The sequence below is a fragment of the Oryzias latipes genome, chromosome 7 (genome assembly GCF_002234675.1).
Source record: "Oryzias latipes chromosome 7, ASM223467v1".
Lineage (NCBI taxonomy): Eukaryota > Metazoa > Chordata > Actinopteri > Beloniformes > Adrianichthyidae > Oryzias > Oryzias latipes.
Genome location: NC_019865.2, coordinates 29,308,421 through 29,332,248, shown reverse-complemented (window position 1 = coordinate 29,332,248; position 23,828 = coordinate 29,308,421). Strand labels below are relative to the sequence as shown.

The window sequence follows — 23,828 nt, the reverse complement described above, 5'->3', positions numbered from 1 at the left end:
GTATCTCACTATGGGACACGCCCCCTGCGCTGTCCCCCAGAAGCTCTTTTTCATTACGCCAGTCTTGACTGGCAGACAGAAGGTGACGTCTGCTCTCAGGAGGCGGGACTTCCTCCTGCTATAAGAGCCGGACGCCATCTTCTCTCCTCAGTCTAAGTAAGCACACCTCTTCTCGCTCCAGGCAAGGAGGGTGATCTGGTGAGATACCTCACTCATGTTTCAGAGAACCGGGGTTAAGTTCTTAACCTAAAGTTCTCTTTCAACATTCGTTTCGGTATCTCACTATGGGATGTAGAGACTCCCGTATTGCCAGATAAGCTTACTCCGAAGACCAACAGAGAACAACCAGGCTGATCACACAGGTGAAGGTGTGGACCCCACACCTAGCACTGCGTGAGGCAGCCCTGGTCTAGTGACATCCAGTCTATAAAATCTGATGAAAGTGTGAGGCGTTGCCCAACTGGCAGCCGTGCACACATCATCCAGAGAGATGCCCTGAAAAACTGCCCATGATGATGCCATGCCGCGAGTGGAATGAGCGCGCAGGCCAGCCGGGGGTGTTAACCCCTTGCTGTTATAAGCCATGGTTATAGCGCCCACAACCCAGTGTGACAGGCGTTGTTTGGTTATAGGCTTTCCTGTGTGAGGAGAAGCCCACGACACAAACAGCTGCTCAGATTTTCTGAAGCCAGCCGTCCTCTCCACATACATGCGCAGCGCCCGCACAGGGCACAATGTGTGAAGCCTCTCTTGCTCCGTAGAGGAAAAAGGAGGCGGATTGAATTCCAAAAACTCAATGGGGTGGCAAGGTATGGTAGGGTTGAAAACCTTGGGCATAAATGCCGGATTCGGTCTCAACAAAACCTTAGAATCCCCTCTGGAGAACTGCAAACAGGACGGGTGAACTGACAACGCATGGATGTCGCTCACTCGTTTAGCAGAAGCTAGTGCAATAAGCAGAGCTGTTTTAAAAGAGAGCGCTTTGAGGCTGACTTGCCTCAGTGGCTCAAACGGTGCGCACGACAGTGCGTCCAGCACCACCGGTAAATCCCAAGGAGCAACAAGGCTTTTCGACACCGGTCGGAGCCGACGTGCGCCCCTCATAAACTGACAAATAAGCGGATGCTGGCCCACTGTTTTGTCATTAACACCTATGTGACAGGCGGATATGGCCGCCAGATACACTTTAATGGTGGAAAAGGACAAACCTTTTTCAATCAGTTCCTGAAGGAACGATAGAATGACTGGGACTGGGCTCTGGAAAGGCAATACGGCCATTTTTACGCACCAGTCCTCAAAAACGCGCCATTTGGCGCCATAGGCGGAGCGGGTGGACCGCGCTCTGGCACTCTGGATCGTGTCCACGACGTTCTGCGGGAGTCCCGCTGCCATGAGATTCAGCCTCTCACGGGCCAGGCCCACAGAGCCAGGCGCTCCGGATGAGGATGAAAAATTTCCCCGCGGGCCTGCGACAGGAGGTCCCTGCGTAAAGGCAGGGGCCACGGTTGGCTGTGCAGCATCTGAATGATGTCCGCTAGCCAGTGTTTCCCGGGCCACCGAGGGGCTACGAGGATGAGAGAGTGTTTCCCCTCCCGAACCCTGGTGAGGGTAGGGGCAATCAACTCCAATGGTGGGAACGCATACAGAAGTCGGCACGGCCACTCGTGCGCTAGAGCGTCCACCCCCAGGGGGGCGCTCTGGTCCGTCAGAGAGTAGAACATTTGACACTGGGCGTTCTCCGCTGACGCAAAGAGATCGACCTCTGCTTGACCGTAAATGCTCCACATCTGGGCTACCACCTGGCTGTGGAGCTTCCATTCCCTGTAACGCGGGTTCCCTCTGGAGAGCAGGTCGGCTCCCCAGTTCATTATCCCCGGTACATGGATGGCCCGCAGCGACAGAAGACGGGAGCTGCTCCACATAATCAGTCTGTGTGCTAGCGTGTGCAACTGAAATGAGCGCAGCCCTCCTTGTCTGTTGATATACGCCACCACTGTGGTATTGTCGGTCCTGACTAAAACATGGCGCCCTTTCAGAAAGGGTAAGAAATGTTTCAGTGCAAGAGACACCGCCAGGAGTTCCAAGCAGTTTATGTGAACTGATCGCATGTGGGAGCCCCACAGACCGTTCACTGTCCTGCCCTCGTGAGTGGCTCCCCAGCCTGTCAGCGAGGCGTCTGTGGTGATCACCTGTCTTGTTTGCACGGTTCCCATGACAACACCCGTGGTGAGGAAGGAGATGTCCCTCCACTTGTGTAGGGCGAGAATGCACGTAACCGAAGCAAGCACTCGTCGGTGACCATGGCAGGCGGGGCTTAGATTGAGCGACGCCACCCACCTCTGAAAAGGACGCATGTGTAAGCGGCCAAAAGGGATGACGGACAGCGCCGATGCCATCAGCCCGAGGAGTTTGAGGCACAGTCTGAATGTTATCCACGCCCCCCTGCGGAACTGTGACAGACACGCCCGGAAGGCTGTCACTCTCTCCGCTGAGAGTCGCGCTCTGAACTCGACCGAATTCAGGGATAAGCCGATGAAAGTGATCGTTTGAACTGGTGTCAATACGCACTTTCCCCAGTTTACTGTGAAGCCCAGTGCAGTTAGGTGCGATGTGAGCAACCCGGCCTGCCTCCTGAGTTCTTCGGGAGACTGCGCTGCGAGCAGCCAGTCGTCTATATACATGGCCAGCCGAACGCCCATCTGTCTCATGGGTGCGACGGCGGCCTCCGTGCATTTCACAAACACCCGCGGACTCAGTGAGAGGCCGAAGGGGAGCACTAGAAACTCGTAAACCTTCCCTCGAAAGGAAAATCTGAGATACTTTCTGTGAGGGGGGTATATTGGGACGTGAAAATATGCGTCTTTCAAATCTATGGAGACGAACCAGTCTCCTGGACGCACAAACCGTACCAGACCTGCGTGTGTTAGCATTCTGAATTTGTACTTCCTCAAGTATTTGTTCAGTGCTCGCAGGTCTAGAATCGGACGCAGGCCTCCACCCCGTTTTGGGACCAGGAAGTATCTGGAGTAGAACCCGCTGTGAGCTTGCTCCGGTGGCACTAGCTGAATGGCTCTTTTGCCCTGCAGTGTTTTGATCTCTTCCTGCAAAATTCGTGCATTCTGCCCCTTGGCCTGCGACTGCAGTATACCATTGAAAAGGGGAGGGGTAAATGCAAACTGGAGTCTGTAACCCTTGGTAACAGTGCTTATAACCCAGTCTGGCGCCCCGCAGTGCCGCCATTGCTGTGATTTGTCCGAGAGCGGGCCGAGCGGCATCCGCGCTGAGACACTGGTGGGCGTGGCCAACACGAGCTGCGCTGGCGCAGGGCTCGTTGGTACCACGGTGCTGGGCTGCTGTGCCACTGGCGGAGCAACAGCTCCCTCCTGTGGCCTCATGTGCAGCTGCGCGGCTCCCACTCGGCTTCCCGTCATTTGTATGTGTTTTGTTTTTTGTTTTGTCTTTTTGTGTTGAGGCTGCGCCCTTGGCTCGGGGCCTGGTTGCGCGCCTCGGGGATTTTTTATTTGTGTTGGTTTTAAAAACCTTTTCAAACACTTTCTGGGACCCAACTGTGGCTCCACTGAGCTCTCTGTGGGTCCCTCTTTTCTCCTTTTCAACTGGCTGTGAACAGTGAGGGCCACCTGTGCCTCTGCACGCCTTTTGGTCGGGCTGGAACATGCCCTGGAGAAAAACGACAGGAACGGAACGTGTCGTGGAAGGGGGGAAGCAGGCTTCTGGTTTTGCCCGCTCTCCATCCCTGTTGGTTGCGCCCTAGGTGGCACGCCTCTTTTTCTTTGCGCTCTGAGCGACAGGAGGCGCTGGCTGGGCTGACGTTGTCACGTTTGGAGCAGACGGTTTCTTGGCCCAGGCCCCTTTGGCCTCAGCAGGCTTTCCGTGGCTCCGGTCACCTGGCTGAGGCTGGCGTTTCGGAGTGCGGTAAGCTGGTCTAGCTACCGCTTGAGCGAAGGAAAGACGCGGTGCAGCTGGGGTAGGAGGGGGTACCTTCCTGGGCAGACACAGCTGCAGTGCTTCACCTTCCCGTTTCTTCTCCTCACAGCGCCTTTGCATTGTGGCCATTGCTGCCCCAAATAGGCTCTTTGGGTCCACCGGCACATCGAGGAGTTGAGTCTTCTCCTTCTGAGAGAGACTGGATAAGTTCAGCCACCGGGCTCTTTCCTGGACAACCATGAGGGCCATGGCTCGCCCAGAGGCTTGGACTGCGGACCTGTGGAGACGCAGACAAAGGTCTGTGACCACGCATAGCTCGTTCCACAGGTCTGGGGTTGGAGTGCTTGACATCTGTTCCTGCAGCTCTGCCTGGTAGGCTAGAAGCAGAGAAGATGCATTCAGGGCTTTCACCGATGCGGCAACTGCCTTGTAGCCCTTTTCGGTGAGAGTTGACTGGAAGCAGTCAGCTTTCGAGGGCAGGGCGGGGCCCGCGGAAGTCATGGTGGACTTCTGTGTTGGGTGCAGGTGGGAAGCCAGCAGCGGTTCGACTGGAGGGATCTGCGAGAATCCGTTCTCCTCCATGTTGGCCCAGTCCAAAGCCGAGCCTCCCAGGACGGGGCTTTTGGCTGAAAAGGGGGTGCTCCAGGTCCTGGTTGCTTCCTCCAAGCACTCAGGGAACACTGGCAGCAGCTGTCTGCTGGAAGACTTGGCTTTAGGCAGTCTTTTTCCCTCATAGCGAGACGTGGTGGCCTCGGTGAGGGCTTCAGGCCACTTAATGCCCAGCTTTTCAGCTGCTCTTCTGCAGACATCATGCAGGTCCATCGCGGCGGTCGGGTTTGGGAAGCCGCCGCACGCGTCGCCCGCAGCCAGCGGCTTTGCAGCCGATGGCAGAAGGAAAGGCTCGCTGTCCTCCTCGTCCTCCTCTGAGCCGAGGCTGATGGACTCGTCTCCGGAGTCGGGCACAGTGTCCTGAAACTCCGGGGGCGCGGCCTCCTGCTCATCCATGCCCTCGAGTGGCGCGACCGTATCCAGTTGGTCGCCCCAGCTCATGCCTGCCACCTCTCCCTGCGTAGACTCCTCTGGTAGTGGGGGGCTGGTTACCCCCAAGACCGGGTCCGCCTTGGACAGACTAGCTTGGCGCGCTAGTCTGCGTCTCAGGGTCTTGAGGGAGAGGCGCGCACAATGCTCGCAGCTAGCCGGAGATGCTAACGCGTCCTGGGCATGTTGCAGCCCCAGACATGCAGCACAGGCAGAATGGGTGTCTGCCCCGGCGATTTTGCTGCCGCATGAGCAGGCTCTAGGCAGAGGTCTGACCGTTTCCATGGCGAGGAAAGGTTCAGGCTCCATGACGACTTCGTCGACTCCGGTTGAGAGCGAAGCGCGAAAATTACTAGTATGGTGACTAGTTCTAACGGGTGCTGTTTGGAGACAGACCAACCGCGTGACCCAGACAAGCTATGTAACACCGACTAGCGTTCAGCGACCGAGTTGTTAGCTCGCTCTAGGAACAGTTAAGCTAGCTTCGGATACTACACCTGCCGTCTGAGGATGCTTCTGGGAGCGAGAAGAGGTGTTAGACTGAGGAGAGAAGATGGCGTCCGGCTCTTATAGCAGGAGGAAGTCCCGCCTCCTGAGAGCAGACGTCACCTTCTGTCTGCCAGTCAAGACTGGCGTAATGAAAAAGAGCTTCTGGGGGACAGCGCAGGGGGCGTGTCCCATAGTGAGATACCGAAACGAATGTTGAAAGAGAACCACAAGTTTTCCAGAAACAAAGATCAAACTTATGCTGCGTTCACACCAAACACGCGTTCACACGCGTGTCAAATTAGCTGTTGGACACCTGTCTAAAGTTTTATAAATAAACTAGACGCCCATGACGGGTGTGGGAGGAGCTACCACCAAAAATTTTTAACCTCATTGCTTCATGGAAGCATTCTCATTCACAATGCATGGAAGACTCAGGAGATGTCGAGAGATCAGGTTTATTCATTCTGAAGAGCTCTACAAAAACATTGGTAATCACGTCTCCGCGTCTGGGTTCATGACATCCTTCAGAGATTCTCCCGGTATGGCGAGGTTCCCCATCTACTGCTGCAGCTGCCGCTGAATGACTGACGCTTTAGGCGCCACCTTCAGTCGCTGGCCCAGTTTGAAGACTTGCTGTCCCGCATCAGTCTGAGGAGGAAGAAAATATTTATAAGACTAAAATTAGAGGAGGGTACATGTGAAGTTATCAAGGATGCTTTGCAGTTTTTTTAAGCATCTCTCTCCCCATCACTGCCTCTAAGGAGTCCAGCTTGACTCCAACCACGTTTTTTTTTTTACCTGATAGGTCTGTGCGTTTGATAAGTTTGACTTCATAAACTCAGAGCTGAGTGAACTAACAGTAAACAGGTTTCTAAAACAAACATCCTAGTTTTTTTTAAACCCAGCACAAGTCAACTCAGAGTGCAGAGTTTAGTTCTGAGTTTCTTCCAATGCTCTCTAGAACAGCCTCCTTTTTATTCATTTGATGACCATGGATGTTCAGTGGCAGCTGGTTTTCCTGGCTCTGTGTGCAGAAAGGGGAACAGCATCCTGGAGGTGGACGACGAAGGCGGGCGGATGTTCCTGCGGGTGCTGATCCACCTGACAATGCACGAATACGCTCCTCTGGTGTCCGGGGCGCTGCAGCTGCTCTTCAGGCACTTCAGCCAGAGACAGGAAGTGCTGCACACCTTCAAACAGGTAACCGCACATCGGTGCAACCACATCCTTTAGCATATTGGCAGTGAGTTTTGGGGTTCTTCAGGCCCGGGAGGGTCGTAGAGAGGAGCCACTTAAAGAGAGCACAGGTGTGTCTTTCCGTTTCTTTGAGGCTTATATAGGGGTGTCATTAATGCCTCATTCACAACTGCCCCTACAGGTGGATATGAGCTACCTGCGAGTAAAAAATGGGCAAATCTGTATGGTGCACAACATTTTAAAATTGTAGACAACTCAGTGATGCCTTAAAGCAAAAAAAAAGGTTTTAGGAGCAGTTTGATTTATTTTCGTTTTATATTGACTCGTTTTTTTCATTCTCTGTTCCTCTTCAGGTCCAGCTGCTGATTTCAGCTCAGGATGTGGAGAACTACAAGTTAATCAAGGCAAACCTGGATCGGCTCAGGACACTGGTGGAGAAGTCTGAACTGTGGGTGGAGAAGAAGAGCTCAGCTGGAGGAGATGGGAAGAAGGACAAGAAAGACAAGAAGGAGATTTCAGAGGTAAAACATTCTTATATCTGACGCTGGTAGGTTTTCCGCTGAGAGACATGAGTGGCTCTTTCCATTTCAACTGATAACCATGATGGAGGCTAACAAGCCCCCACCATATTTTACAAACAATAATAAGTGTGACAACTCTTTAATTTCTCTGAAACACCCGTTCTTGTCTTCCAAGGGACTTCTTTTGACTCTAACTATGCATTTCATAAAATTCTAGATCTTTTTTTGATCCTTTTTTTTTAACCAGCATCATGTCTACATGAACATCCTGCTGCTGTATTTTTAAGTAAAAATAACAGTAAAATGAGTATTTCTGAGTTTTCCTCCTAACCAAATAGAAATTCAGTCTTTCTCACAGTATCTTGTTTTAAAATCTCTTCTTGTGAAATAATTATGAATAGATTTCATTTTATTTTGCAGATTTAGTTGATTCCTGGAGTTTGTTGTAAAGTCGAGGCAAGAGGGAACATTTTTTCTCTTTAGAGCACCTTATTTATCTCAGTATTTTCCCTTTGGTTCAAACCCATCAGCTCATGTTCAGATGCTTATCTGTTGACTGCTTTGATAGTTTAGAAACAGCAGCTTGGAACGTGAGCATCTTCTGAATCTATTGCTGACTGCATCCACCTGATCAGGCTTTTACAAGTTGAACCATTTTCTTTTGCGAAATGTTCCCTTAAGCCTAAATAATAAAAGGCTGTCAACTCTTTTATGAGGACATTATAAGAGTGGAATGTCTTCTAACTACTAATCCTTTTAACGTCTTGTCTTCCTAAAGGAGGTGTCTGATAAACCAACACCCACAAAGGAGAAGCTGGAGAAGGGCAATGAGAACTACCAGATGGTCAAAGAGGTGAGAAAAACTACATTTGATGAGTTGTGAGGTAGTTTTTATGTATCACCTATCATTCAGTGTGGGATGGGGATTACTGATTTAAGCTTTCACGTCCCAAGTGACTATTGTTCACCTGCAATCACTATCAGCTGAAAATATTTGAACTGTCAATAGACTATGGAGAACAAATCATTTTAAAGAGTCTAAATCATGCACAATCAACTTTTTTGAGCTTTTAAGTGTTTATATTGTTAATTCCTCACTATAAACAACCCCAAAGTTGTATTTTGAGCCATTCACACATTTCTGAGCATTCATCTAGAAACCTGCTCTCTGAGCACCAGCCCCTCCCAACCCATGAAAACACGCAGGTTCTCACATTGTGACATCACAAAGTGAGGAACAGCCCCTTCCAGGAAGAGTCTGTTCTGCCAGCCCCTCCCCCAGACTAACACCCCCCCCCCACTTTCTCTGTGGAGCTAATGCTGACCAGCTAAATGCTTTCCTTTTCTATGCATTATATGAACATCCATCTTTGTAAAAGTTTGGATGTTGTTTGTTTTCGTGGGAGAAACGCAGACACGCTGCTGAGGCCGACTCTAGGATGATGTCATAAAATGGGCAAAGGGATGTAACAATAAATCGATCTGTCAATGGCAGAATCAAACCGGAAAACTGCCAATAAACAATCTTTTCAAAAGGAGACAAATCGATAATGGAGTCGAAATTAGAAAATACCATTTAAGAAATGGCTCGCCAAAATAACTCATACGTCATAAAAACGTTTTCTTTAATGTGCCAATGGTTATATATTATCATAGAAATGGATACAGTTTCCTCTGAAAGGCTTAAGAAAAGCAGGATGTTGGCATGATAATCTTTTTCAGCAGAACTTCGCTAAAGTCATGTTTGGTTGGATTTACGTATTTATAAATGATTTTTTTATTGGAGGATGTGGGGAGGTTGATAGGGAAGAACTTCAGTATTTAAATATAAAGTTAACAAGTCTAAAACGCCTGTCTGCTGTAGATCCTGGAGCGGCTGCATAGAATGTGCAGCAGTGGTGTTTGGAAGAAACAGCAGAGGCTGTTGAAGAACATGGGAGCTCATAAAGTCATGCTGGACCTGCTGCAGGTCTCCTATGACAAAGTAAGTAAAATCTAAACCTGAGAAGAATTTAAACTCATGTCTAGACGTCTTGTGAGTCATGCTTTGCTGTTTTATGTAAATGCACAAAATCAAAGCATTTATTTTGGGTTTTCACTACATGACAGGTTTTTGAATGAATGCTCCAATGTTTTCACGTTATTTAAAACACTGCAGGTGGTGCTTAAAAGCTATTATCCTTGTATGTCATAGAACCCTCTAATATATGGCGAATTTCATCCGTTTAGGTGAAGCAATTTTTGAGATATAGGTGTAAATACATATGCATAAATTACAGCGCCACCTATAGGAGCACTTTCATAAAACTTGTTAAATTCATTAATCACTCTACGAGAAAAGTACTATTTCAAATATGGTGTGTTTATGCCAATCTGTTAAGGATTTGGAGCTTTGCAAAGTTAACAACCACACCAACCTCATTAGCATTGCGTGTTCTACAAAAACGGTGAAGAATTGCACAAAATAAGTGGTATCATTGGATTTGGGCTGGTCCAAATAGGGTTTGTACAGATGGACTCAGTACCAGGTAGTTGTCTCATTCTACATGTAAAATTGGTCTGGCAATTAAGCCTGAATTTTAAAAATGCTTAGTTTTTTATCTTTAAACTGATATTTATTCACAAGCAAATCCACTGATTGATGTCCTTTTTTCATGTGGTATAATGGTGTACAGCATCTGTTGTCTTTAACCAAAGAAGGGGGACATAAACGTTAAAAATGCTTTTCCCCCCACCAGAACGATGTGAAGATGCAGGAGATCATCAAATACACTCACCTATTCCTGCAGAAGTTCTGCATGGGGAACCAGGAGAACCAGGCTCTACTGCACAAGAACTTGAACCTTTTCCTCAATCCTGGGGTATTTCTGTGCTTTGTCTATGTTTAGTCCCAGATGTTCCAGCAGGCTGTAGTGTTGGTTTAGAACAACATTAACATCAGCGCCTCTGGTACAGTGACTCAAAGGTAGTTTGTGGGCTGAGCACTTTTGACTTTTTGACAGATAAAATGTAGAAAGAAATTCAATTATAATGATAATATTTGCTTTAATCTAACATGTCAATCCTTCATTAAAGGTCTGCATTTTGAGCTGCTGGATCCTTTGTTGCTGGAGCTGTGAAACATGTTCTAGTTCTTCTATTTTCTGCTGCTTATTCCCTCAGAGTTTTAACTGAGGTCTAAAAACGTGTTTTTAGTTTATATTTAAGCTTAATACATTATTTTCTGCAACTGAAGAAAAAAAGTAAGAATAGAGAGAGACAGACAGACAGATAGATAGATAGATATATATATATAGAGAGAGAGAGAGAATAAAAATAACAATTCAGAGTACAGCTATCTGCAAAAAGACATCATCTAGTAGCAAACCAAAAACCAATCCGCTCCTTTAAAGACAAAGTGATTTTAGGTTTTAGAAAACTTTCATTAAGAAAAAGAACATTTGTCAAAGTAAAAAGAAAAGAGACACAGGTAGTAGAGTATGGTTTCAATGGTGCTCCAACCAGCACCATTGAAGGGCCCAGTTTCAGCCCAAAGTCCTGAGCTGAGTGTGTTTTATTCTGCTGTGGGTCTGCAGCTGCTGGAGGCAGAGACGGTGCAGCACATCTTCAGCAATAACTACCAGCTGTGCAGCGAGATATCGGAGAGCGTCCTGCAGCACTTCATCCACTGCCTGGCCACGCATGGCCGCCACGTCCAGTACCTCAACTTCCTCCACACGATTATTAAGGCAGAGGGCAAATATGTGAAGAAGTGCCAGGACATGATCATGACAGAGGTGAGGGAATGAGGAGACCCCGCTCTCTGAGCGCGTCTGTTGCTTTGTGAAGCTGCCGTCACAGCTCCATGTCCGCTCGCAGCTAACCAACGCCGGTGATGACGTGGTCGTCTTCTACAACGACAAAGCCTCCTTTAAAGTCATGCTGGATCTGATGGCCGAGAGCAGGGAGGGGGTCAGCGAGAACAGCCCACTCAGGTAACTATGGCAACTTCCTGTGAAAATACCAGGTTACAGGTGTGAATTAGCTGAAGGGAGAATCAATTCTATGCCCTTTCCTCAAAATGTGTCTCAGGTTCAGAGTCTGAAAGCCGGGTTTGTGTTTTCTTACTGCAGTTTCATCCACACGGACCTCTTTGTCCCTGTGCTTTGTCATAAACATTCTCAGTCTCTGTTCCGCCTGTAGGGGGAGCCACATAGTGTCAAAGCGGCTGGAGTTAGTAAGGGAAAGGGCACTTTGTACACTGCCTCAGTACTTTCAGAGCATGCAGAGCAGTTTAGCTCAGAGAATGCAGAGCAGTTTAGCTCAGAGCATGCAGAGCAGTTTAGCTCAGAGCATGCAGAGCAGTTTAGCTCAGAGAATGCAGAGCAGTTTAGCAGGTCACATCGAGCTTGTCACAAAACACATTGGCTGCAAACGCTGGACTCATCAGCTTACTCTAAGGTTTCCCCACGTGGCATTTCATTTTTAAGTCCAGCAATTTATCTTAGCACTAACTTAAGACTTCCTGTCTGCTTGACTATTCATGCTCATCTACGTGGTTCACTCCAATAGCAAAGGCTGCAGCCAATCAGGTTCACCCACCCTTATTGTGATCAAAGATTTATGCAGATTTGGCTAATTCTGTCCTGTACAGAAGACCCAGCACGGCATGGCACGGCACAGGCCGGCCATCAACATAACTAAAGCTGGGGAAAATACCCTTTTTCTCACTGACCAGCACAAACATTCCTACACATCTTTCAACATCACATTTATCTACAGGAGGCACTTGACGATTTGGATACAGTTTTTTAAAATTAGATGTTGACTAAAAACTGAATGAATCTATCATTAATATATATCAATGTGCAGAAACAGGGGAGCAGCCTGACTCCAGAAAACTCCAGAAACATCAGGATTGTTTGTGGTTCTCATTGACGTCCTTGCAGTGATCGTGAAGGTTTGCTCAACCCTTCAGTTGCTGTGTCCTCCTCAGGTACCACATCTCTCTGGTGGAGCTTCTGGCTGCCTGTGCGGAGGGCAAGAATGTCTACACGGAGATCAAATGCACGTCGCTGCTGCCGCTGGAGGACGTGGTCAAAGTGGTGACTCACGTCGACTGCATCACTGAGGTGACGTGCGAGCCCTAATCCTTTTTTATCTCTCGCTGCACGACTGCTGACTTACATCTCTGCAGGTAAAAACAGCCTACGTGAACTTTGTGAACCACTGCTATGTGGACACGGAGGTGGAGATGAAGGAGATCTACACGTCCAACCACATCTGGAACCTGTTTGAGGACTTCACTGTGGACATGGCTCGGGTAACTGCCGCACCACAGCCAATGTACATCTGCCTTTACACTAAAAAACACAGCAGTCGTGATGGGTTTGATGTGATGTGGTGCCAGTCTTTGGTCCAACAGGTGTGGCTCTTCTGGGAAGGTTTTCCACATGTATAGGAGTGAACATGACTGTTCTCCCCGAAGCAACTTGATCAGGTCAAACTCTGATCAAGTCATCGTCTTTGCTCTAAATATCCTAAAGATTCTTCATCGAGTTGAGGACTTTGAGCCAACCAGTCCAGTGTTTCCACAACAAACAAAAGGAATTCAGCTTCTGAGAGGAATCTAAACAGGACCACAAAAACCCAAGGCCCAGTTTGAATCATTTCTGTACTTTCATCTAAACCCATGAATAAAACGAGATCTCCATTGAGGTTCAGTTTATCTTTAGAGCTACTTTGGAAGTCGGATAGATGGGTTTTGGCTTTTCAAAAGTTTAGAAAGCCTTCACCTTCTGGATCTTTCATCAACTGTTTACATCCAAACACGTTTCCAACTTTTAAGATAGCAATTTTCTGAAAAATTTGCATCAAGTTGTTTTTTGCCTCTAAGCTAGAAGATGCGGATGAAGGTATTTTAATTGAACAGTTTGACATCTAGCTGACATAGAAGATGTTGTCATGTTGATTTAGAACCAGCATCTCTCTAAAGTCTGTGACAGTTTATTGTTTCAAACGGATTTAAACTGGTTTTCAGTCAAAAATCGTCAGGAAATCTTGAAATCCTCTGCAGGGTTTGGCTGCTTTGCAGTTCTTATGTATGTTTCAAGATGTCCAGTTTTTGCTTTCAGTTCATCTGAGCTTCCTCTTCACTGATCTTTGAGAAAATTTTCCCATAGGTCTGCAATAAACGGGAGAGTCGGCTAGCGGATCCGGTCCTGGAGAAGTACATTGTGAATGTGGTGCTGGACACCATCAATGCCTTCTTCAGCTCCCCCTTCTCTGAAAACAGCACCTCCCTGCAGGTAAGAAACCGCACTGACATCAGGGACGGTTGGCACAAAGCTGTTTTTCACAAGCAGATTCTATGAAGTAGAAAAAAATAAAATTTTCTCTAACAGATTTCTTCTGTAGGTAAAACATATGCTTACTTCATCACAAATACATGAATATTATGATTTTAGAGTCAAAGGCTGTGAATTATTAACAATGTATCATCACACAGATGTGTATTATTGTGTACGTTTTGGCTAAAAACAAATCCTGTAAATGTTAATGAATGAATTCCTATGATTTTTACAGGAGAGCTCGAGTATAACTTCAACAATGATTGATAAAAACCACAGAACCAGAGATTTGGGCGACAGTGGCTCAGGTGGTTGAGCGGGTCGTCCAATGACCGAAGGGTTGGCGGTTCGATCCCCGCTCCCACCATCCAAATGTCGCTGTGTCCTTGGGCAAGACACGTCACCCTCCTTGCCTCCAGTGTGGCTCCACTGGTGTGTGAATGTGCATGAATGTCCCAGTGATGGTCAGAGGGGCCGTAGGCGCGAACTGGCAGCCACGCCTCTGTCAGTCTGCCCCAGGGCAGCTGTGGCTACAACCGTAGCTTACCATCACTAAGTATGAATGAGGAGTGGATGAAAATGGACACACTGTTAGCGCTTTGAGTGTCTTGAAAAGCGCAGATAAATCCAATCCATTATTATTATTAATATTATTTGAAAACTAACAGTTTGTTTCTGTTCACTCACTGCTGTTCAATCATCAGAGTTCTTCAGAATTGTTTAAACCTCTTGGTTTTGTTCTGTAATCAGAACAGAAACTGTTCTAAAACCAGTTTACACATTTTTTTGTCCTGTGTTGGTTTTTGAATGGGGGACAGAACATGCTCACTAGAATCACATCCATCATGTAGTTGTTTGTGTTTTGTAATATCATTCTTTGCATCATGAATTGAATGAGTCAAGCTGAAGGTCTTCCTCTCTGTCAGACTCATCACACCATCGTGATCAAGCTCCTGCAGTCGTGCATCAGACTGCTGGACTGTCAGTGGCTGCAGCAGCAGCACAAAGTTCAGGTGGATGCCTGCATCAGGACGCTCTCCATGACAGGTGATGCTCAGACCGCACCTGTCATCTCACCTGTTATCATCACTTTCTGTGCCCTGCATCATGTTCTTAGCAGCTTTTTATGTGTCCGATACGGATTTAGGATTTCCTGACATTCATGTTTTCCTCTCACTTGTGTTCATATTCAAAACTGTTGAGATAGTTGTTATTATTACGAAGCATAGTTTGTTAGTGCGCTCAAAAAGGTTTCTCAAAGACATTTCTGTAAACCTTTAACTAAAGTACGGGAAACTCCTTTTATAATTAAAGTGCTAGAAAATGTTCTTTTTAGGTCTTTTTTGCATTGCCCAGTTGGAAATACACTGAAGAACAATAACTAAGGTAGACAAAAACACCTGATGGATGCGGGCGTCTGTAAATCTAGGAGTCATTTGAAGAATTCAGAACAATGCCCCTGCATCAGTGCTTCTCAAATAGTGGGGCGAGCCCCGATGCGATACCAGGGGGGTCGTGCAGCAGCAGCGGCCATAGGCACAGGTAATTCGGGCAATTGCCCGGGGCGCAAACCTAACGGGGGGGTGGTGGTGACAACGGATTAGTGCTTGGAAAAAAAATCTGCACTAATATTGGTTTCCTATTATCTGTTATATCACAGAGTTTGTAACAGCCTGAAACTGTGAACTGATGTCCCTGCAGCTGCTCCTGTCTCTTGTCACACAGAAGGAAAGGGGAGGGGTAGTGGGCTCAGGCTGAGCAGCCTCTATTTCAGGCACTTTAAGCTTCTTCTCCGTTTTAGATTATAACAGGGTTTCTGTGTGGCATATTAAAGTTAATATTTGTTGAAAGTGGATTTATATATTGCTTTTTTCTTTTTTTAATGTTAAAAGATACACTTTTAGGTTTACTTACACAATTTTTATAGATACTAAACTAAGACAGTACAGACCAAAAGTTTGGACATGAATGAGAAGGTGTGTCCAAACTTTTGGCCTGTACTGTATATTGTCACTAGTGTGTGTGTGTGTGTGTGTGTGTGTGTGTGTTTGGGGGGGTGTTAGGGAGGGCGTGAAACACTTTTCTTTCTCATAGGGGGGGCTTTGCAAAAAATAATTGAGAAGCACTGCTCTAAAGCGATATGCATCCTTTACATTATTTTATATTGATTGTTCTAAAGTTTTTTGTGGACAAAAGTCACCAAACAGAAGTGCCAAGTCAGTCTGTAAGAGCCTGGAGTAACCGATTGTCCAAAAAAAAAGGATTATGTTGCTTATCATCAAGGCTTTCTCTTAAACAACATATAGACTAGCTAAAGAATTATTTAAAAGTATACATGAACTTGGTTATGATTGAAGACCTATGCAGATACAAAGCGACCATCAACCTAAGTACAATTCCATCACTGGAGTTCAAAGGGTGAGACTAACAGACAGGTGTGGTTTTGTGTCACGAGGCTTTGACTTGTTTAGCACACCACTAAGTAGTCAAAGAAATTTAGATATTCTGTACAACACTGTAATGAATAGCTATTTGTATATCAATGTCTACAGAGATTCATAGCTGCTCTGTGTAAAACACATGGAGTCATTTCATCAGAGTGCAAATCAAAAATTCAAAACAGAACCAGCGATATATGGATGTTTTGTTCATGTATTAATCTGTTTGATTTACTATTTAAAATTTCATTTTTCATTTACCAATTCAACATGCAATTCAGGCTTTTAATTGGAAAAATAGAATTCGATATTTAAAAAATGACGTTTTAAGTTAGTGTTTGCTTTAAATTCACTTTAAAGTTCCTTAAATTAGGTTGCATTTCATTTTCCATGGTGTTTTGGTATTAAAGTTCAAAAGAAATAGCAAAACAGCCACCCCTCCACCTTGGGCAAGTCCTGCCACTACTTTCTTTTTCGGTAGATCACTGAATCACTAAATTGAATTGTCATTTTTAAATATTAACATATCAAGTGCAAAATTTATTTTAAAAATGTATGAGCAAATTCAAGGTGATTGGATTGTTTTGTTGCAATATTCGTGCTTTGATTGCTTGAAATAAACCATTAAAATGAAAATACATTTTGCCAAATGTATTTTCATTTTGGTACCAAAACCCCATCAAAATCGAACATGCAGTGGATATTGCTGTTATGTAATATTTTAGGTCTACAAATTTAAGATTGAATTGAAATTTTTTGTCTTAAATTGTAAATTTCAAAATGCGTTTTCAAATTGCAAAGTGAATTGGCACTTGAGAATTGAATATCACTTACAATTATGGGTTAGAAAAACTTTAAAGCATAAAATGAAATCCAAAATTAAAATATTTCACCTTGATCCACATATAAACTCCAGAAAGGCCAAAGATAGTGCTAATGTACAACAGCACCCTCAGTCAAAGGTTACATTGAAAAGTGTTGGAGCAAAGCACAAAAGTAAACTGGCAGCAGATAGTAGGGAGAAAAAAGGCTCTGTATAAAAGTTTTTAGCACAAAGAAAGCTGGAAAGGTGTTTTTGTTTATTTCTTTTTGTCTTCCTTCTTGTTTTTGTGCTCAGCTAAGAGTCGCTCCATCGTTGTTCCCCCGGAGGTTGAATCTCACATAAAGCAGATGTCCGCATCCTCCTATAATACTTTGTCCCGGACAAACCCGCAATACAAATCGGTTTCCCGCTCCTCTAGACCCATTCCTTCCAGCAACCCCTGGGACTACAAGAACATCATCGACAAGCTGCAGGTAAGCCAAGGCTCCAACCTCAAGGAGAAAGCAGGAAGCAAGCCTTTGTCATCTCCAGCTGAAATTCATCTTCATGAATTAGAACCAAGAATCTGTTCTGGTGTGTGTGTGCACAAGAAATAGGTATATTTTTTCTAGATCACATTTATCGAAGTCATTCAAGCCATTCAAAGGCATATTTTTTCATGTAGAGCACTGTTTGTTTCTGCAGCAGCATGGAATGGAACGCACAAGAACACGACCAATCACCAAATCTTTACAGAAACTGTTGTCCTCTGTCTGCTACTCAGGAAGTCATCAACACTTTGGAGGACCGCCTGAAGCCGTTGGTAAACGCTGAGTTGTCGGTGTTGGTCGATGTCCTCCACCAGCCAGAACTGCTGTTCCCTGAAGGAACCGATGTCCGGCGGCGTTGCGAGTCTGGAAGTTTTATCTCAAAGTGGGTCCTCTAAGTCTAAACTCACAGCAGTTAAGATGGGCTGGTGGTTGTAATGAACGTGCGCTCTGCAGGTTGATCCAGCACACCAAGGCGTTGATGTCCACTGAAGAGAAGCTCTGCATCAAAGTCCTGAAGACTTTGCAGGAGATGCTGATTAGAACTTTGGACTTTGACGAGAAGGTTGGTCAAATTTTGATAGAGATTTAGGAAGTTCCATACAGCCTGCAGTTTTAGAACAAACCCAACACAGTCTAGAACGTGAAACCAAACTCTTTATCCAAACAGTTTATCCAGGCTGGGGACAGGCACAGGGAGACACAGACATACATAGTTTGGCAGTATTTTAAGAGGTTTCGCCTGTTTACGTGTGACTAGGGGTGTTGGAAAAAATAGTTTCGGCGATATATATATCGCAATAGTTCATTTGGCGATACTTGCATCGATTCAAAATGCTGTCAGGACGATCTTTATTTAATTATTTCTGAGCATCCTTCAGCTGATTTGTTATTTCTAATTATTAATATTTCCAGGCTTTGTTCGTTTTGTTCTGCAGCATGTCCATAGTTGTACAATTTTGACAGAAATTATTTTTATGGAGAACAAAATATTAAACGTTATTTAAGGGGTAACTTGATTTATTCTGGATTAATATTCCTTTCTGTTTTTATTCATATTTATGTTAAAAAAGTTCAGTTTAAAAGGTTTAAAAGTTTAGCTTTAGTGTGTTCAGTAAATGTTTATCTTGTTTGGCCCAAAATCTAAAGTGTGTTTTCAGTTTAGGCCCTCTGTGTGACTGAGTTTGACATCCCTGTTATACAAGTTTATAAATTTCATGCATTTTTTGTGTAAAATAGCCAAATAAAGATAGGGAACATAGGGAAGATGGGGGGGGGGGTTACTCGCCCTGGGAGTAAGTTAGTGTAGAACCGCCACTGCGTGTCACTCAGTCTGCACATTTTTCCCTCGGGTGAAAACTGGTCATACGTCAATACACCTGGAAAAGGTGAGAGAAGTTGTGGTTCTTTACATTGCAATTAATTAGTGATTCATGCATCAATTATGTCATTTTAACCAGATATGTGCGTTGTATACGCGATGTACAACTTATACATCGGTGGCACATGCGTGAAAAGTCTGTTAGGCATACGTGGAACGCTGGTGGAAAACCACAAATGTGCTGATGCATCTTTTATGCAGAATTAACGTAATAATTGCATATAAACGCTGAAAAATCCGCATAAGCATCATAATTCTCAACCGACCAAAACTTTTGAGCAGAACAAAACTGAATTCACGTATAGACCGGTCAGCTGAAACCCTCGACTGACATCTGCACACATCGATGAATGATGAACGCAAGCAACACTTATGGGTTACGTATATCACACATGGATCACGGAAAACCACAACGTTTCTATGAGGAAAATACGCAAACAGTACATAGTGGCTGTGTGACACGGCCTTAAGAACTGGAGCTCTGTTCAGTCTTTGTGTGGATGACTCACCGGAATAGATGTTCACTCTCGTTGCTTTGTTTTAGGGGCTGTCACTGCGGAAGGTTTTACTGCAGAACTACCTGTATCAAAACCGAAAGACTGACCTGCCTGAACTAGGAGCTGCAGGTGAGCTCTGTCCTCTGGACACTTCCCCTTGACCTTGGCAGAGTGTTTCCTGTCAGTTGAATGAACATGGTCAGAAGATAAAAGGGTTTAACACAGCGGTTGATTGACTTTTGTTTGGGTTGGAAGGTTTTCAAGAAGAGACATTAGTTTATATGGGTCAGGTAGCTCCATTTTTTGCTAAGAATAAACACAAAAATACATGTAAGAAGTGAATTTTGTGATGCTGTGCCTTGACATTAGGAGGCGAGCAGGAGCGCGACTGGGCCACAGTGGTAGCAGTTCAGTGTCGTCTGGACCGAGAGGGAGGAACAAAGCTGTTCACGGATCTGGTGATGAGCACAAAGAATGACAAGATCTTCCAGGAGAGCATCCAGCTGGCCATTTGTCTGCTGGAGGGAGGAAACACTGAGATACAGGTGACCCACCTGTGTGGATGCACACTACACAGGGGAAAATATCAAAATATAAATCTGACCATGTTTTTCCCTTGTTAAAAGCAAAAAAAACCTGGTAAGGTTGTAGAATTTGTCTCGGTAAAATGTCTTAAAGTAAAATGTGATGGCCTGCCTTTATAAGACACATTGAAATTGTGAAAGGATCTAGAAACACTCATGTTTAGGTACATTTGAATTAACATGTTTTAAAATAAACATGTATCAAAGCAGGTAAATAGCTCCCCTCAGTTATATATATTAACTCCACAAAAGTCTGACTATCATTTTAGACCATAATCATTTTAAAATAAGACTGAATTTACACACTTCAGATAAATGTGTCCTAAACATAAATTATGACTCAAATAACATTTTCCACAAATCAGGAGTCTATTTCTTGAACCAAAACTACTGTAAAATAAAACTGCTTAAAAATATTATGGAAAGTAAAAACACAGTGGTTTCATTTGAGATATTGCTTAAAATAAAGAGCAAATGACTCAACAAAATTCAAGATTTATTTTCATAAAATGTCTTACTCTAAAGTTATATGTTAGTTTTGTTTTATATCAAGAGTAATAAGATATTTAAATGTAAAACTAGACAGAAAAATGTTTGTGTTTTTGCACCATCATTTTCATTCACTGGAATTTAAAAGCTTTACTTGTTACTTTATACATTTTTTTCTATGATCATCTTTCATGGTTTCTTCGGAAATAGTTTCTGCAGAGCCACAGGAGTTCATCAAAAATTCACCTCTGGGTGGTGGGCGGGACCATTGGCACAAAGCAACCCCGCCCCCTTCCCCATCATCTATCTGTTTACACGATCTCTTGCTAGCTTACAGCCCCTCACATCCCAACCTGAATTTATCAGTGCAACACAAATGGCAGCAATATCGTAGCTTTCCAGCCGTACAGTTTGGATCCAGATTTCAGCTTAGATGAGGAAAACAAAGACGAACATGGATCTATTTGTCTGTAAGTGAATGCAACAGAATGGAGCAGAGCAGGGAGCTTGTGACTTACTAGTTGTAGCTTCTACGTCCCTTGTACAAGCTTTTTCCAGACTTTTTTTGTCTGCTCCTGATTCCTATCAATATCAATAAAGAAATTCTCAGAAAAGCTATTTTAAACTTCATTTTCTTTATATGTGTCCTCTAACACCAGAGAAATGGGTTAAAAACACAGAAAACACAAAATTGTGGATAGTGGATCCTTCAATATTTCCAAAATTTTCACCAGTTGAGTGAAAATATAGTTTTTAAAGTAACTAGAATTCTGAAGGTGTTTTTAATTCTTGTGCTATCCTAGACCCTTTGACATTGGAAGTTGGGTCATCTAGACCCACTAGACAGTGCTCTGAACCTTTTTTCTTCAATGATTTGTGATCTTCACTGGTGCAGCGTTAGAAATAACGGGGGGGGGAAATGGTTGTCCTCTGGACAACCTGGCAAGTAATATTTGGTTGTAAAATTGGTTGTTAAAAATTTAGAACACTTGTATGGACTGGGACTAGTACAGCATTCCAAATATAAAGTGATGAAAAGTTATAATATGATATAACATCTATGTCAAATAAACACGTGTGTAAATGATACCATGTTTACATTGTGCGCTGCAGTAGCGGTAAAGATTAATATCCCTGATCTTTTAAACAGGACATGCAGGTGCAATGTTGTCATTTTTGACAAGTAATTTCAGACGAGTTCCTCCAGGGTTATGTCATCATCATCAACGTCCGACTCAGTCTGCTGAGGCTGATGCCGCTCACGTCTTCGGGCGTACTCGGTTCGTTCGGAAGTCACGTGACATTGTTCGTGTACACTCGGTTTTATCCTAAAAAGTCGGACGTCAGTTTCCCAAAAACTTTGAAAAATTGTCGAGAAAACCCAAAATGTTAAATAAAAGACCAGGTTGTCACACAGACAACCATCAGGTTCATTTTTGGTTGTCCTCCGTGAAATCCGGTTGTCTCGGACAACAGGATGACCGCTTATTTCGAACCCTCTGGTGTCCATGGATTACATGAAAACTTTCCACCTTTATTCACCTTTGTCATGGTAGGGAGAACACGTCAATGGTCATCTTAACCCCACAGAATAGCACAAGGGTTAATCTTTCGTCTTCCCATCAGAGAAGGAAACCAAGGTCTGCTGCAGAAGATGTGCTTCATGCAGGCAGGAACTGTTGAATTAGGAATTATGTCCCTCTCAGAATCCCTTCTGCCAAACAAACTGCTTTCTGTTGACACATCTTGTCTTCCTACAGAACTCATTCTACAAGCTGATGATGGGCGACAACAAGTCAGAGAAGTTCTTCAAAGTCCTTCATGACAGAATGAAGGAGGCTCAAACCGATATTAAAGCAACGGTTTCTGTGAACGTCGGGGAAATGACACACAAGGCAGACCAGAAGGGGGGGAATAATGGTGAGCTCCGTCAAATCTCACTTAGTTTAAGCTTTTGTGGAAAATTTACATCCTGTTAAGCTTCCCGGTTTTGTGAATTCAGCAAATGGTGCGTTCAAAAAAATGTGATTATATATCCATATAGTGAGGCAAAAAACTATGTAGTCAGTCACCAATTGTGCAAGTTATTCCACTTAAAACAATGAGAGAGGCCTGTAATTTTCAACATAGGTAAACTGCAACTATGAGACAAAATGAGAAAAGAATCCAGAAAATCATATTGTCTGATTTTTTTAAAGACTTTATTTGTAAAGTATTTGGTTAATTACAAAAGTCCAACTTAATACTTTGTCATGTACTCTTTGTTGGAAATGACAGCAGTCGAATGTTTTCTATAAGTCTTCATAAGGTTTTTACAAACTATTGTTGTGAGCAAAACATGATTTTGAAATGTTTTTATGAATTTGGTTGAAAGGTTTAAAATACATCTTAGTACCAAGATGTGAATTTTCTGGATGCAGCTCAGCCTCCTGTGTTACTTTAGTGATGGTTTAACACACTAATGTTTTTAATTAGCTGTTTTGAAGCATCATTGTTGGAGAAACGTAGCAGGCGTGTCAGTTTAGTCTGGATTTTATTGGGAAGTTATACGTTTAGCTGGAAAATTAGGTGACATGCTGCTCTTGTCTTGCAGTTCAGGGATTGACCATAAATACATAATACTGTCACAGGGATTTGTTTCCCCTTTGTTGAACATATTTCAGTGTTTAAAAGTAAAACTTTCTTCTTTGTAGTTTGAAATAGTCAGATCTCTTAGAAAAGGTTACATTTTTGCAAAGTTACTTTGGCTCATCCATGCGCAATGAGCCTGTTTATGCTCCAATCTTATATGAGGATTTGTAATTTGTGATGGTTTCATTTGTTTGTTTGTTTTGATAGTTAATGTTAAGCTATTTTAAAAAGCTTTTGATTGTCATTATTTCAGTATGCCTCATTTTGGTTTAGAAGGATCTATGCTGTCCTAACACAGTGCTGCTTGTCCTTGAATCGGTTTTCTTTCATGTCCTGATGGTTCCTGGTCCAGAAGATCTTCTGCTGTTGAACCAGGGCGAGTCCATCGCCCCCATAGCGGGAGCTTCGGCCCAGCCGGCAGGGGAGCAGCGTGAGGGGGAGATGGAGATGGGCCCAGCCGTGACCATCATGAAGCCCATCCTGAGGTTCCTGCAGCTTCTGTGTGAGAACCACAACCTCGACCTACAGGTAAGCCCATCGCTAACTGACAGTCTGTGGGATGATAGGATTATTACTGTAAGGCAGTGTCCCCTTGCCGCCCGCCTCCACATTGGGCCCGGCCCCCTGAACAATATTAGACGCAGGTTTTTTTCGTTTTTTTTCTCCCACTCTGGCCACCTAATCGAGTCTAAGGCCGAACTCTTTCCCTACCCCTACGGCTTCTCCCTACCCCTAGGGGGCATCTTGAGGGGTGGGGTTGTCCGAAATAGTTTCTTTGTAACCCTTGTGCTATCCTAGGCACTTTAACGTTGGGAGTTGGGTCATCTAGACCCACTAGACAGTGCTCTGAACCTTTTTTCTTCAGTGATTTGTGATCTTCACTGGTGTCCATGGATTACATGAAATATTTCCACCTTTATCCACCTTTGTCATGGTAGA

At 44.4% G+C, this 23,828-nt stretch overlaps 1 protein-coding gene across 3 annotated transcripts in view; it reads left to right on the top strand.

The window, feature by feature from the left end:
• Nucleotides 1–23,828, top strand: part of itpr3 (inositol 1,4,5-trisphosphate receptor type 3) — a 90,420-nt gene that overhangs the window by 52,767 nt on the left and 13,825 nt on the right. For 2 of the 3 annotated variants that reach the window (XM_023957006.1, XM_023957008.1), the window contains 18 exons: nucleotides 6,507–6,672; nucleotides 7,023–7,190; nucleotides 7,969–8,043; nucleotides 9,055–9,174; nucleotides 9,929–10,051; nucleotides 10,766–10,966; nucleotides 11,049–11,164; nucleotides 12,166–12,301; nucleotides 12,367–12,492; nucleotides 13,352–13,477; nucleotides 14,446–14,566; nucleotides 17,075–17,253; nucleotides 17,544–17,692; nucleotides 17,764–17,872; nucleotides 19,233–19,314; nucleotides 19,555–19,730; nucleotides 22,019–22,178; nucleotides 23,242–23,417. In XM_023957006.1, the coding sequence (XP_023812774.1) occupies nucleotides 6,507–6,672; nucleotides 7,023–7,190; nucleotides 7,969–8,043; nucleotides 9,055–9,174; nucleotides 9,929–10,051; nucleotides 10,766–10,966; nucleotides 11,049–11,164; nucleotides 12,166–12,301; nucleotides 12,367–12,492; nucleotides 13,352–13,477; nucleotides 14,446–14,566; nucleotides 17,075–17,253; nucleotides 17,544–17,692; nucleotides 17,764–17,872; nucleotides 19,233–19,314; nucleotides 19,555–19,730; nucleotides 22,019–22,178; nucleotides 23,242–23,417 (2,509 nt within the window). The remainder of the gene's footprint in view (nucleotides 1–6,506; nucleotides 6,673–7,022; nucleotides 7,191–7,968; nucleotides 8,044–9,054; nucleotides 9,175–9,928; nucleotides 10,052–10,765; nucleotides 10,967–11,048; nucleotides 11,165–12,165; nucleotides 12,302–12,366; nucleotides 12,493–13,351; nucleotides 13,478–14,445; nucleotides 14,567–17,074; nucleotides 17,254–17,543; nucleotides 17,693–17,763; nucleotides 17,873–19,232; nucleotides 19,315–19,554; nucleotides 19,731–22,018; nucleotides 22,179–23,241; nucleotides 23,418–23,828) is intronic. The other variant, XM_023957007.1, reaches the window with a different exon arrangement.